The 15337-nt window shown below is 35.5% G+C and overlaps 1 protein-coding gene across 3 annotated transcripts in view; it reads left to right on the top strand.

Annotated features, from left to right (window-relative positions):
* The window catches only part of Arhgap15 (Rho GTPase activating protein 15), a 626004-nt gene that overhangs the window by 81820 nt on the left and 528847 nt on the right, over window positions 1-15337 (top strand). For 2 of the 3 annotated variants that reach the window (XM_090343126.1, XM_090343125.1), the window contains one exon: window positions 10409-10470. The exons of the other annotated variant lie outside the window; for it this stretch is intronic. In XM_090343126.1, the coding sequence (XP_090199252.1) occupies window positions 10409-10470 (62 nt within the window). The remainder of the gene's footprint in view (window positions 1-10408; window positions 10471-15337) is intronic. 3 annotated transcript variants of the gene reach the window in all.

Genomic DNA, 15337 nt, shown 5'->3' with positions numbered 1-15337 from the left:
CCTGACATGTATTTTCCATTTAATTTATCTTATAAACAGTGCCTGACAGGGTTTCTCTTTTATCTTTATTTCTCTCCTTCCTTTTCCTCCCTTCTTCCTCTTCCTCCTCCTCCTCCTCTTCCTTCTTCCTCTTCCTTCTTCCTCTCCCTCTCCCTCTCCCTCTCCCTCTCCCTCTCCCTCTCCCTCTCCCTCTCCCTCTCCCTCTCTCTCTCCCTCTCTCTCTCTCTCTCTCTCTCTCTCTCTCTCTCTCTCTCTCCTCTCTCTCTCTCTCTCTCTCTGTCCTGTCTCTGTCTCTCTCTCTCTCTCTCTCTCTCTCTCTCTCTCTCTCTCTCTCTCTCTCTCTCTGTCTCTCTACCTCTCGCTCTCTCTCTTTCTTGTTGCTTTAGAAGTTTAAGTTTAAACTCAGGATCTAATTTAAACTAGGTCTAGGTCAGTGTTCTAAAAACTTAGCACACAACCCAGCCCATTTTGCTTAATTTCTTTTTAGCAAAATTGGGCTTAGCTTCAGTATTAGCTTCAGACTCATTTTTTTACGAATTCCCCCACATAACTGGGAACACAGTTTAGGGCTAGTGCTTCATTGCTCAGATCTGGTCTCACTAACTGTGCTTAAGCTAGTCTAAAAAACATTCCTACTAATCTCAGCTTTTCATATAACTAGAAATACAGATGTGGACCACCATATTGGTCCCTTAATTTGTTTTTTTGTTTGTTTGGTTTTGGTTTTGGTTTGGTTTGTTTCTTTTTGCTAGTCCTGGGCATGTACTCAGGGCCTGCAACTACTGTTCTTGGGCTTTCTCAAGGCTAGAGCTCTACCACTTGAGCCACAGCACCACTTTCCGCTTTTTTTAAATGCATGTGGTACAGAGGAATCGACCCTGCATCTTTGTGCATGTTAGGCAAGCACTCTACCACTAGGCCACACTCCCGGCCCAGTCTCTTGAATTTTTATTTCATGTTATTTTAAAGGCAGAAATTCACAATGGTGAAGCATTCTCATAGTAAGTATAACACCTTAAAAATACATCTCAGTCATACTGAGAGCAGACAAACCGACAGAAATTCTATCAGTGTTCCAAAACTCTTATAAATATTATCGGTGATGGTCCGGGAGAGTTTCCTAATGGTAGCATGATCACCTAGCATGCAATGAAGTCCTGAGTTCCAATTCCTGGAGCCACATACACAGAAAAAAACCAGAAGGGGTGTTGTAGGTCAAGTGTCAGAGTGTTAGGCTTGAGCAAAAAGTGTCCAAGTTCAATGCTCAGGCCCTGAGTTCAAGCTCCAGGTAGCAAATAAAAAAGTATCCATGATGATGAGATGCACCAAAATAACCCTACTCCCCCAAACACAAAATTTTTATTAATTTGATACTGTTTACTGCTATTTACAAAATTTGAAGTGTTGTCTAGAATCTAGAAAGTTTTCTTCACATGTAATGAATGTAACTTTACATTCTTTTTATTGACTCCATATACTTCTCTCACAGTATTGGTGTTTCTCTATTCTGTCCAATCTCTCCAAGCCTCACTGCTCATTGTTTTCTACAAGTCCTCAACACTGACACAACAGATGTTGTTGATTTATACTTCAGCTTTCACATATGAAAAATTTACTAATGGCTTTACAGTCTCTTTGTTTGATGTTATTCAGTACTTTTTTGTATTTTTTATATTTTTATTAATACAAGGGTTACATTATCTTTGCCAGATAGAAGATTCATGACATAACAATCATTGCTACCCCTTCTCATATTTATTTTTATTGTAATTAATAGAAGGGTTACATTATATTCGCCAGATAGAAGGTGCATTAACAATCATTGCTACCCCTTCTCATGTTTTGTCTCCATTTTCTACATCATCCCCTCCCCTCATCTTGTTTTCTCCCTTCCATATCCTATTTCAAATAAACAAATAAATTATAATACAATATATCAGATAACAAGGTAAGATACTGTAACAATATGAGATAACCAAGGGACAAACCAAAAAGATGAGAAATAACATAGTACATTAAGAACAACAGTCACACCTTATATGGATCTTGTTTCTATATTCTTGGAGGTCCTTTCATTTAGCCTCATCCTATATAGCCTTATGTATCTAGGTTTTGGCCTGTGGATCAACAAGATGTGGTATTTATATACAATGCAATTCTATGCTGCCATCAGAAAGAACAACATTGCCCCGTTTGTAAGGAACGGAAAGACTTAGAAAAAATCATGCTAAGTGAAGTAAGACAGACTCAAAGGAACATAGGCTCAATGCTTTCCCTCATTTGTCATAATTAGTATAAACCTTGGACCCTACTAACAGAGGTTTATTCAATATTTTGTCATAGAAATCTTTAAACTTGTTTCTAAAATGTGCTGCAAGATAAGTTAACATCCTTCATCTTCTATATTAATGAAACTCTACTGAACTATTTTGTAAGAATCACAGAAGACTGTGGTTATGTACAATTTTCAAACAGCTATGTCCACATATGAACTTTGGAGGAAACGATTCATTTTCTGAAAAAAAAACTTCATTATAGTCAAGTCAATGCGTACTAACCCCACATAGGAGAATCATTTTACCTTATTAATTTTCTCTTTAGTAAAGATGACTGTGAGGGGCCAGGAGTTTGGCCTAGCGGTAGAGTGCTCGCCTGGCATGCAGGAAGAGCCGAGTTCAGTTCCTCGGTACTACATACATAGAAAGTTGGAAGTGTTGCTGTGGTTCAAGTGGTCGAGCTCTAGTGTTAAGAAAACCCAAGCACAGTCACTCAGGCCCTGAGCCCAAATCCAGGACTGGCAGAAAAAAAAGAAGAAAGAAAGAGAGAGAGAGAGAGAGAGAGAGAGAGAGAGAGAGAGAGAGAGAGAGAGAGGAGAGAGAGAGAGAGAGAGAGAGAGAGAGAGAACTGTGATCAACATGCTTAAATAGAGAATTGAGTTTCCCTTTAATACTGCCCCCAAAAACATCTCTAATTGTACTCCAAGTATCTGATAACAACTACGGAGGTGACAGACACATGGTATGAAGATACAGACTTTCAATGGAAGAGACTAAAATTGTTTTCTGAGAATCTGTGGGATTGCTTAATAAATGCTATTCACAGAAAAATCTTTATAAACTGAAAACATCAAATATAGTAACATGCATTGTTTCCTAATCTTGTATGTGTCATAGTGCAAGGGTTAATGAATCCCAATTATTTTCAGAGCAGCTTCCTTTATCTCCTAAAGAAATATGCAAGGAAATAACCCGTTTATAACATGTTAAATTTTTATCTTTTTTATTTTTATCAAGAGTATAGGACATGTCTATGAATAACCCTGCAGAGTCAAAGCCTGTGGCAGGTTTTAGAGAATCATCTGCTTCCTCCTGAGCTGGGAGGATTTTGAGGACAGAGCTCAGGAAGTTGCCATACATAGCTCATGGGCAAAGCAGGCTTGTGCTGATAAACCTAAAGTCATGGATCCTACCTTTCAGAGCTAGATATTATTTAATGGACTAATTGATACTTGTGAAAGGTTTACGATGAAAGATATTTTGAGAAAATTGTTTTCTTATTCAACACAAAGAACAGACACTTTAGGGAACTCATACTTATCAGAGTAGTCCTTCCTTCCTTCCTTCCTTCCTTCCATCCCCCATCCCTCTCTCCGTTCCTCCCATCTCTCTCTCTCTCTCTCTCTCTCTCTCTCTCTCTCTCTCTCTCTCTCTCTCTCTCTCTCTCTCTCTCTCTCTCCCTCCCTCCCTCCCTCCCTCCCTCCCTCCCTCTCTCTCTCTCTCTCTCTCTCTCTCTCTCTCTCTCTCTCTCTCTCTCTCTCTCTCTCTCCCTCCCTCTCTCTTTCTCTCTCTCCTTTAAATCTTATTGTATTGATGTACAGAGGGGTTATAATTTTATAAGCCAGGTAATAAGTGCATTGCTTTTTAAACAGTGTTACCTGCTCCCTCATTTTCTCCTCCCTTTTACCCTTTTTCCCCTTCTCCCAAAGTTATAAAATTCATTTCCAACATAGTGTCTAGTGAATATCATTTTTGAATTGGTTCATTCTCTATCCCACAATTTCTGTGACACCCCTTCCCATCCCTAAATCAGATAAACCTAGATACAAGACAAATGGTACAGAAATCAAAAACAGTGACAAAGGGTTATGATAAGTCAAAGGAGAAAAAAAGAAGAAGAAAATAACTGCAAAAAATACAAGAAGAAAATTTTTTATTTCCATTTATTTGAGTTCATTTCAATATGCATTATTTTATATGGTCACGTTCACATAGCATTTGACCCATTGCAATCCTCTCCTGAGAACATTATCCTTTGTTATTCATGTACAAATGTAATTATTTGTTTTTAAATATTAATTGAATTAACTTGTATTTTTTAGACATTCTAATTATTACAAATGAGGGAAACCATGAAGCCTATGTTTCTTTGGGTCAGGCTTTCTTGCTTTAATGTTATTTTTTCTAAGTTATTCTTTCTGATGCAAGCATAGAATTCCGTTGTGCATATTTACCACATTGTCTTGATCCATTCATCTATGAGGCCTCTGTTGAGTTCATATCCTGCCTATGGTAAATAATACTGCAATGAGCATGGTAGCTGTAGTGTGTGTTAGTTTGTAGTCAGGAGTGGGATTGCTGAGTTATAGGAGAGCTCTATGTTCAGTCCTTTGAGGAACCTTTATATTGCTTTCCAGAGTGGTTGAACAAGTTTATATAGCCATCAGCAAGTAGTATTGTTCCCTTTTGGCCACATATGTTATGATTAGTTTTCTTGATAATGGGCATTTTAACTATCATGAGGTAGAATTACAATGTTGTTTTGAGCTACATTTCTTTTATGACCAGAGATGTTGAACCTATCTATCATGTGGATGTTGGACATTCTTTTTCTGAACCTTTCTTAATATGTATGTTGGACATTCTATTTCTGCTCCAGAGAAGTCTCCCTTTAAGTCTTTAGCCCACTCATTAATGGAGCTCTTGTTTCTTTGAATATTTGTTTTTGGAATTTTAATTTTTTAGTTCTAAATATATTTTAAATATGGGGCCCTTGTCTGATGCACAGCTAGTAAATATATTCTCCCAGTTTTTGAGCTTTCTATAAATCTTCCTTGCTATATCCTTGTCCATGCAGAAACTCTCCAGTTTGATGAAATCCTATTTATTCAGCTTTTCTTTGAACCAGTTTGATGAAATCCTATTTATTCAGCTTTTCTTTGAATTGTTTGGATTCTGAATCTTTATTTAGGAAGTTAGTTTCAACCTGTGCCAAAGAGCCCTAGAGTTTCCATTATACTTTCCTCTAATGTTTTCAGGGTACGTGGTCTTATGTTGAGGTCTTTGATTCTTTTGAAATGCATTCTGGGGCAGGTTGATATGTAAGGATCTAACTTCATTTTTCTGCATGTGTATAGCCAATTCTGCCAGAACCATTTGTTGAAAGACTTTCTTTCTTCTATCCTGTGACTTTTACCACCTCCTCTAGTCATGTCCAACATCCATAATTCTATCATCTTCTAACAGTCTGTTCAGAGTTTGAACACATCTACTGACAAGATGAAATATGCACTAGAGTAGGGCTCTAATTCTGTCTGAAAATGCTATCTAGGACTCACCTAGAATTGAATTTTGGTAATCTTCTTGGTATTTCTCATCCTAAGTAATTTGCCAATTAGGATTAAAAATCACAATAAGATATCACATAATACAATGGGATTATTCCATAGAAATCATCCATTTTCTACACCAGATGATTTAAGAAGCTGATTCCAGGTAGAACTGATTTTCTCCAAAAAGCACAGAACCAGAACAAAGGGAAGAGAGCAAGAGTTTACATAGGTCAGGGATATATAAATATTACAAGGCAAAAGGAGTATGTGGGTCTGGACATGTGACTTTGTGATAGAGTGCTAGTCTAATATGCACGAAGCCCTGGATGCTACTCCTTGATATCACTAATACAGAAAAATCCAGAAGTGGTGCTGTGGCTCAAGTGGTACAGCACTAGCCTTGAGAAAGCTCAGGGCAGTGCTCGGACCTGAATTCAAGCCCCAATACTGGCAAAAAAAAAAAAGAAGAAGAAAAAGTTTATGGTTCTAGTGTTAAAAGCCATAATCTTCTCATCAAAATCTACCTGGAGTTTCTGGTTACCTTCTTTCTATCTATAAACAACTCTGTGGTAGACAAAGATATATGGAAGCCTATTACAAGTATATCAGAGAGCAAGAAGGCTTCATATAAAATTAAAATACTGCAGTATCTACACAAAGTGTTACAGGTTAGTCTTCTGCCTCAAATGTGAACATTCATGAAAGGATGTCCTTTTTTTTCTCCCCTGCCTAGTCTGTCACCTCTAATGTAGGGTGATAAGCAGATGACTTCTAGAGATGCCAGTCATTGTTTTTTCTTCTCTAAATCTCAGCACAGAATATGCTCACATATTATCAATGACGGAAGAATGGCTGGCATCCAATCAGGACAAATTGCTGATCTTTTTGCCATGTAGTATTAAAAGGGGCTTCTAGCCACATGAGACAATTTTCTCCAGAATGTACATTTAGGTTCTAAAGATTATTTGACATTTCTTAAGCCTGCATAATTTAGGAAAACTACAACTTTAATTTAAAATTAAGAATTTTAGTTTGGCATAGATTTTGACATGTAGAACCCAAAATATAAATCTACAAATAAATATAAATTTGCAAATTACCTAAGACAAGTCTATTTGAACTCTTGATGACCTAAACACTTCACTGCCATGTCAACTGGTCATGGTCTTTTCAGACAGAAAATTAACAAATATAATTAGAAAATTAGTAAAGTAACATATATGTGAGATACATAATAACCTTCTAATAACCTGTGTACTCTAATCTTTCAGGTCAATGTGAACATCATATAGTACCTAATTCCTGGTGCCTCGATTGTGGTGAAATATATTAAAATATGATGACAATAAATTCCAAATTATCCCAAACCTACTCAAGAAAGCTTACAAGCCTGGGACTAAAACAAAGCAATGATGTCAGTTTAGGAAGCCTAATTAGTTTTCTAGATTAAATGAGTACCCAAATTGTTTAGAGGGCTGGAAACATTGTTCCCCATAATAAAAAAGAACTGACAGGGGTTTAATTAAAGATGAGTATACGTGCCTAAATTAAAATGTTTCACCACAGAGAACCAAAATGATAAAACTTACATGAAATAATTTCATTTTGGGAGTTTTAGACAACCGGAAAAGACATTAATGTAAAAAACATATTCTGGGCATGTACATATATGAAAAACACTTTGCAATGAACATCATAAACCATTCCTAATATAATTTTCAGTAAAATAAAATAAATATATTAAATAAATCAATTTATTAAATATATCTTGAAAACTAAGAATATAAAAATTAACAATAAGAGAACAAATTTTTTCCATATATTTTTTATTGTAATTAATAGAAAGGTTACATGATATTTGCCAGATAGATGGTGCATTAATTCCCATACATTGATACCCTTTCACATGTCTTGGTCCCCATTTCCCTCCCCCCCACCCCCACCTCTCATCTTGTTTTCCCCCATTCCCTATCCAATTTCAGATAACCAAATACAAATATGTCCGATATATCAGGTAACAAAGTGAGATAGTGTAACAATATGAGATAACCAAGGGACAGCAAAAGAGATGAGAGATAACATAGTACCTTAAGAACAACAATCCTTCATTATATGGCTTATGTTTAACAAACAAATGTTCAATGAGGGAATCTCTAATAAGAGAACGAATTTTGTAAAAAGAATTATTTTGGTTTTGTTTATTGCAATATTAATGTTTGGACTAAGGTTTTGAGTTTGATAGAAAGTACGCTATCATGTACACCATAACTAACTTCAACTTTTCATTTATGTTGCAAATAAGTTTTGTTTTGTTTTGCCAGTTCTGTGGCTGAGACTCAAAGCTGAGCACTGTTTCTGCTCCTCTTTGTGCTCAAGACTAGTGCTGTACCCCTTAAACCTCAAAACTACTCCAGTTTTTATTTCTGAGTAGTTTATTGGAGGTAAAAGTCTCACAGAATTTCCTGCCTCAACAGCCTTCAGACTGCAATCTTCAGATCGCACCCTCCTGAGTAGCTAAGGATTACAATGAGTCTCCATCACTTGACTCAAATAAGGTCTTAAGCTTATGCAATCTTTCTATTTATTCTTCTCATATAGCATGGAAGATAGGTATGTAACGCTGGGCTAAATTTGCCTTGAACCTTGCCTCTCCTTATCGCCACTTCCCAAATAGCTAAGAATTTAGGTGTAAGTCAGTATGCCAACTTACAGATGTGGTCCCATGCAACTAAGCAAATGCAGCCTGGTCCGATAGGTATCACTGGTGTGAAAATGCCACAATGAGAATGGAGACATGGGACAGAGTTGCCTAAACATGATTACAAAATGAATTATGAATAGATTTTCTGATTAAAAAATACATATTGAATTTTAATTTGAAATAAATTCCATTTTTTTTTGTCAGTCCTGGGCTTGAGCTCAGGGCCTGAGCACTGTCCTTGGACTTTCTCAAGGCTAGAGCTCTACCATTTGAGCCTCAGCACCACTTCTGGCTTTTTTCTATGTATGTTGTACCGAGGAATCGAACCTGGGTCTTCATGCATGCTAGGCAAGCACTTTAACCACTAGGCCAAACTCCCGGCCCCAAATTCCATATGTTTTATGCTAGAGGTAGATTATTACATTCCGGAGCATATGTGCATATGTCTATTACTGAGGAAATGTGCCCTTTGGCTGTTAAGTGATTTTATTTTTATTTTTTACTTTTCTCACTGGCCTTTTTCTTTTTTAATATATTTATTTTAATATATGTTTACTGTAATTAATAGAAGGGTTACATTATATTCACCGGTGCATTACTTCACAAACATTGATACCCTTTCTCATGTCTTGGTCGCCATTTCTCTTCCCCCAGCTCCGCCCTTCATCTTGTTTTCCCCCCTTCCTTATCCTATTTCAAATAACCAAATAAGCATATATGCAATATTTCAGATAACAAGGTAAAATACTGTAACAATATGAGATAACCAAGAGACAGCAAAAGGGATGAGAGATAATATAGTACATTAAGAACAACAATCAATCATATGGCATTTGTTTTTTTTTTTTTAATTTTAGGATACACTACTAATGACAGTGAACAATTCACTATCAGTGAAATGGTGGAACATTTGAATAGGCTTGAATGTGAAAAGTTGAGGCTGGTAGAGGAGAAATAGAGCACTAAAATATTAAAACACCTGTATAGACTTGGCTGGGAGTCCACACATGATAATTCAAATTGACATTTGTTTGAAAGTTCACAGATACCTCTGTGGAGTTATACTACATTGTTGAGTCTTCCACTCTGTTGCATTAGCAGTAAAACCAATACAAACAAATAGGGAAACAAATCATTATAAATCATGGGGGAAGACAGCAAGGAGGTAGCTAGTTGATAAAAAGTTCATGGTTTATTTTAATTATTTTATTTTTACATTTGGGGGCTTGAAATAATGCCCTAGATGTTGTCCCTGAGCCTTTTCTTTCAAGAGTAGCACTCTATCACTTTGGCCCACAGTGCTACTTCTGGTGGATAATTGGACATAAAAGTGTCAGAGACTGAGATTACAGGTGTAAACCATGGGCAATCCACACAATTTCCTGTTTTAAAGGCTTTTTAATGATTCAACTGATTCAGGTCCCTGGATCCATTGAGTTCTTCTTTTGTTTGATCTCAATAGATATGGAGGAAATTGCAAAGAAAGAAGTCATACAAGGATGATCAATAAAAGTAAAGAATGAACAAAAATTTTCTTTGTTTTAGCATTTGAATCAGTTTTTAAGCAAATGATCTCATTGAACACAACAAAAAAATGAATAAAGATGTGTCACCATTTAACCAAGTCTTTATACACCTGTTCATAATCTGTCTTCTGGATATTTAACAGCATGTAATGACTGTTATCTTGCAGGAACTTTCCATAAGTTATTTGTGCATTATTAATAACATTCTGTAGTTGAGCTCTGGTGGCTCATGCCTGTAATTTTAGCTACTCAGGAGGCGGAGATCTGAGAATCGTAGTTCAAAGTTAGTCCAGGCAGGAATCTCCTTGTATTTTTATCTTTTATTAACCACCAGAAAACCAGAAGTGGTGCTGTGGCTCATATGATAGAGCAATAGCCTTAAGCAGAAGATCTCAGGGACAGTACCAAGACCCAGAGTTTAAAGCTCCGTGAAGCTAAAAATAAAATAAAATAAATAACATTCTGTGACTGGAAACTTCCAACATTGAAATGTCTCCTGGAAAGCATAGGTTCACTGAAAGTAAAAATTAATAGGAGTTTCTCAGAGTTTTAATATATGCATTCTTCTTGCAGATGGTTGCAAAAGAAGGTTATCTTCAAAAAGCTAAGATTGCAGATGGCGGGAAGAAACTAAGGTAATAAAAGTTCTTCACCCGGATCTTATATAATTATACTAGTTACTCATATCTTCAACTTGTGTCACTGTTGTCTGTGAATCAAGACTCTATGAACAAAACTAGAATATAATAGTCCCTTCTGCTACCAAAATGATTTGCATTATTCTTACTATAATTTTTCAAAAACATACTATATTCCCTATTGTTGCACAAAATAAAAACATAGATAATTTAAAGGAATTTGATTCTTAGTATTCTAAATATGCCATGTACATATATATATATGTAAACTTGATGCAATATATTACTAAAATTTTTCATGAAAAATCAAGAACTGCTCATAGTTCAAATGAACAAAAGTCATTTGAGAAAACTAAGATAAAATAAAACCATGAACTCAGTGTAGGTGAAAAAAATATAAAAAGGAAACAAGAACTCCCATGGGCAAAAGCTGTCAAGAAGAAAAACTCAAAGATTAGTTGGAGAAGCAAGAAAAATGATAGTTATATTACTTATAGTACATTTAGAAATAATCATCTCAATTATGAAATTGTTGATTTCTCAGAGCAATCCCATTCTGTATTTATGTTTAACATTATGTAGGGTACATTCACACTACAAAGGTATGTAAAAATGTTCAAATTGAAAGACAAGGCATTTACTCATGTGTGTATTGATAACAGTTAAAACCAACTAGGATAAATGTACTAATTAGTTACACAATAGCACACCTGTTAGTAGTCTAGTAACATTAATACATAGAATGACAGTATAGCTAAAACTAGAGAATAAAATATACTTTCATTTGATGCTATAACTGGCTTTGTTTATATTTACTTACAAAAATAAAAGTGATGGGAGAAGATCACCCATAATCTCATTGCTTAAAATTCAAGACTGTTTTAGCCTATAAACCAATAAGAAAATATGTTGAGTAGTATGTAAGTGATCACAAAAGTATTAACTGAAATATGGTAGATTCAAGGCTGATCTCAAAATAGTGTAATTCCTTAGAAAGGCAAAGTCATGGTTCAACAAAATAAATATGAAGAAATGGGTACATGCAAGAGCGTTGGTGCCAAGGACAGAAGGAGAGATGAAAGAAGCAGAGAAGGGCAGGAAAATGTAATTTAGAATTCAGTGATGCGTCAAAGGACAAAGGATAAACCAGTGTGACAATGATATTCTCATGACAATATGTCCGAAATGAATTCTACAACTTGGGAGGAGTGAGGGGGAACTAAAGTGGGAGAAAAATATGAGAAGGGGTAACAATATTCAAGAAGTAATGTACCCACTGTCTATGACTATAACCCTTCTATGCATAATTATGATAACAAAAAATAAATAAAGAATTCAATGTTTATACTACAAAACTAAGAACAGGAGGAGGTAGGTCAGAAAGGGTAGGGGAAAAGGCTAAAAGGGATGGCATTGATCAAGTTGCCTCATATTCAAAAATTGCCTTGTTAAATGTCAACAAGTTCGAACAAGATATAAAGAAAACAACAACAATAATAATAATGATAGCTGATTTTAAAATACTGGGATGCTCTCCACTGCAGTAGAGATCTGACTTGATGGATAGGCTCTGAAAAAGGAAGGGGTCTATGACTTTAACTACTTCAGGCTGCATGCTCTCCTCATCCTAAGGCTATCAACTCACAAAGATAAGTGAAGATGAAGTAACACTTCTCCCAAGATGAGTAAGTCAAGACAGTTTCTTCACCAACCAGGACTTTTACTGCAGTATTTTTAGCCCATTTTTGGAAATTGTAGGAAGAAGCTAATGAAATCACTCGTCAGTCTTATCTTCGAAACTCATACAATGGAAGCATCAATATCCAAGAAAACAAGATGAACTATCATGGAGTTTGAGTAAATTATCCTTACATACGACCTAGCTTCAGCCAACCTTGCCTTGCTAAGAAGGTAGTATCAAGAGGAAGCAGTCACAGAACCCTTCACATAGACAGAAATACAAAACTTTGCATGGTTTCAATGTATATATATATCACCACGTGTTTATCTTATTCGCAAAACAAATGCAATCAATTTGAATATAGTGTCTCCATAAAAAGTATGTTTATTTAAACAGTATATACTATTTCAATAGTATTTCAATTTGCATATGCTATGCATTATTTCAGTCTTTTCCATTTAAAGGTGCATAAATTTTAGCTCTCTTTAACAATCACAGGTTCACTGAATTGAGCTAATTATGCCTTTTGGTGTTTGGTTCTATGTTATTATCATTTAGAGCCTATGGCCTATTCCCTAGTGGGTAAAATTTCATTTCATTTCAGTCAGTACCCAACTTCAATATAATACCCTGTAGGAAAAAAAAAAATATATATATATATATATATATATATATATATTGCACGTCATGGGGCTTAAATGGCCTGGGCAGTGTTCCTGAGCTCAAGGCTACTACCTTACACTTGAGCCAAGTCCCACTTCCTATTTTCTAGAAGTTAATTGGAGATAAGAGTCTCAGGTCGACCTCACTCCAGTTAGAATGGCCATGTGGCCAGGAGGGATCACTACTACACTGTTGGTGGGAGTGCAAACTCATTCAATCACTATGGAACGCAGTATGGCATTTCCTCAAAACATAGAGCTCCCCTATGACCCAGCAATTCTACTACTTGGCATTTATCATTCAGAAACAGACATACTAAATCCACTAGGGCAATGATGTTCATTGCAGCACTATTTACCATAGCAAAGATTTGGAACCAACCCAGATGTCCCTTAGTAGATGATTGGATCAACAAGATGTGGTATTTATACACAATAGAATTCTATGCTGCCATCAGAAAGAACGACATCACCCCATTTGTAAGGAAAAAAAATCATATTAAGTGAAGTAAAGCAGATTCAAAGGAACATAGGCTCAATGGTTTCCCTCATTTGTAATAATAAGTAGAAACCTTGGGCTCTCCTAGCTGAGGTTTACAATAGGGCAAAACCTAGATACCTAAGGCTATATAAGATGAGGCTAAATGAAAGGACCTTCAGGATATGGAAACAAGAGACATATAATGTGTGATTGTTGTTCTCTTTTGTTGTCCTTGGTTATCTCATATTGTTACAGTATCTTACCTTGTTATCTGGTATCTTGCATATATATTTGTTTATTTGAAATAGGATAGGGGATGGGGAAAACAAGAAGATGGGAGAGGGTGGGGGAGGGAAATGGGGATAAAAGCTTGAGAAGGGGTATCAATGTTTGTGAAGTAAAGCACCTTCTATCGGGCAAATATAATGTAACCTTTCCATTAATTACAATAAATTTTTTTTAAAAGTCTCAGGTCCTTTTGTGTCCTGTTTTCTAGAGATTAATTGGAGATAAGAGTCTCAGGTCCTTTAGTGCCCGGGCTGGCTTTAAACCTTGATCCTTAGATCTCAGCCTCCTGAGTAGCTAGGATTATAGGCATGAGCCACCATGGCCTGCTGAGATGATATGTTCTAATTGTTCCTTCTTAAAAGTTTATATTTTTCAATTGCTATCCATTTTGGCATAGTGTGTATTGACCAGATTTTACTTACCTGGTCTCCCAGGATTAAAAGCTAAGTTTCCTGTAATTCCCCCTACCAAAAACATTGTTGCAATAAATCATGTTTAAACATATGACAGAAATTCTCTCAAGGATCCAGGAGTCTGGACTCGTGGTAGAGTGCTCACATAGCATGCACAGAACCCTGGGTTCAATTCCTCCGTACCACAAACACAGAAAAAGTCAAAAGTGGTGCTGTGTCTCAAACAGCAGATTTTTGGCCTTGGGAAAGCCTGTCAAAGACAGTACCTAGACTCTGAGTTCAAGCCTCCACACTGCCAAAAAAATAAATTCTCTCCATGACTATGCTAGTGTATAGAATTTCTTGGTCATTTATTTATAAGCCTACTAAGTGCCATTACCTGATTTTCTCCTGAATAAGGATACCATTCATATCATTTTACTCTGTAATGATAAAAGAATCTCATTTTCTCTATAATTCTATCAAATAGTAATTTTTGTATTAGATATTATAAATATTTCCAATTAATATAGGAAAGATACATTTATACATTTTTCATTATAAATACAAATTGAATATTGTAGGTATAATAACCACTTGCTAAATTGTATTATACTAAGTCATTGCTACATAACTTTTCACTTTTTCTTACACTGAAAATTTTTACAATAAAAGAAATATCACTGCACAAAATTTTTCAATTCTTATTAATTTTCCTTTTGCAGTTTATTTTATTGTCAAGATAATGCATATTGTGGTTACTTATATTGTTCTTGCTTCACATTTGTCAGGTAGTAGGTACATCTCTCACGGTTTTGTCCCCATTTCCCTCCTTCACCCCCTCCGAATCATCTTGTTTTCTCCCCTTCCCTTCCCTATTTCAAATAAACAAACAAACATATATACAACATATCAGATAACAAAGTCAGATACAGTAACAACATGAGATTAGCCATAAGAGCAAAAAAAGAGATAGTATATTAAGGACAACAACCACACAAGATTCTAGTTTCTAAAGGTAAATACCCATTTTAGATATAAATGAGAATTGCCATTTTTAAATGAATCTCACAGTTACTATGTTGCTTGCCCAAAGAGTCTGTATTATCCAGTAACTAGCAACAGAATGGTCACTGTTGCCATAATCTTGAAATAGTAATTTTTATCCCATTAGTGATTTCATAACCTGTAATTAATATAACTTAGTTCATGTTACTTGTATGTCATAGGTGAAATTTTTTCCAGATTCCAATTGTTTTCATACTATTTTAATAAGTTTTAGTGTGTTAATGTATTCTATGAAATATTTGGCTAAATGTTTTCCAAATGTTTATATAATACCATAATGAAGACTTTATTG

Source organism: Megascapheus bottae, chromosome 12 (genome assembly GCF_031878675.1).
Source record: "Megascapheus bottae isolate mThoBot1 chromosome 12, mThoBot2.hap1, whole genome shotgun sequence".
NCBI classification, from domain to species: domain Eukaryota; kingdom Metazoa; phylum Chordata; class Mammalia; order Rodentia; family Geomyidae; genus Megascapheus; species Megascapheus bottae.
This window is presented reverse-complemented; position numbering and strand designations above follow the sequence as displayed.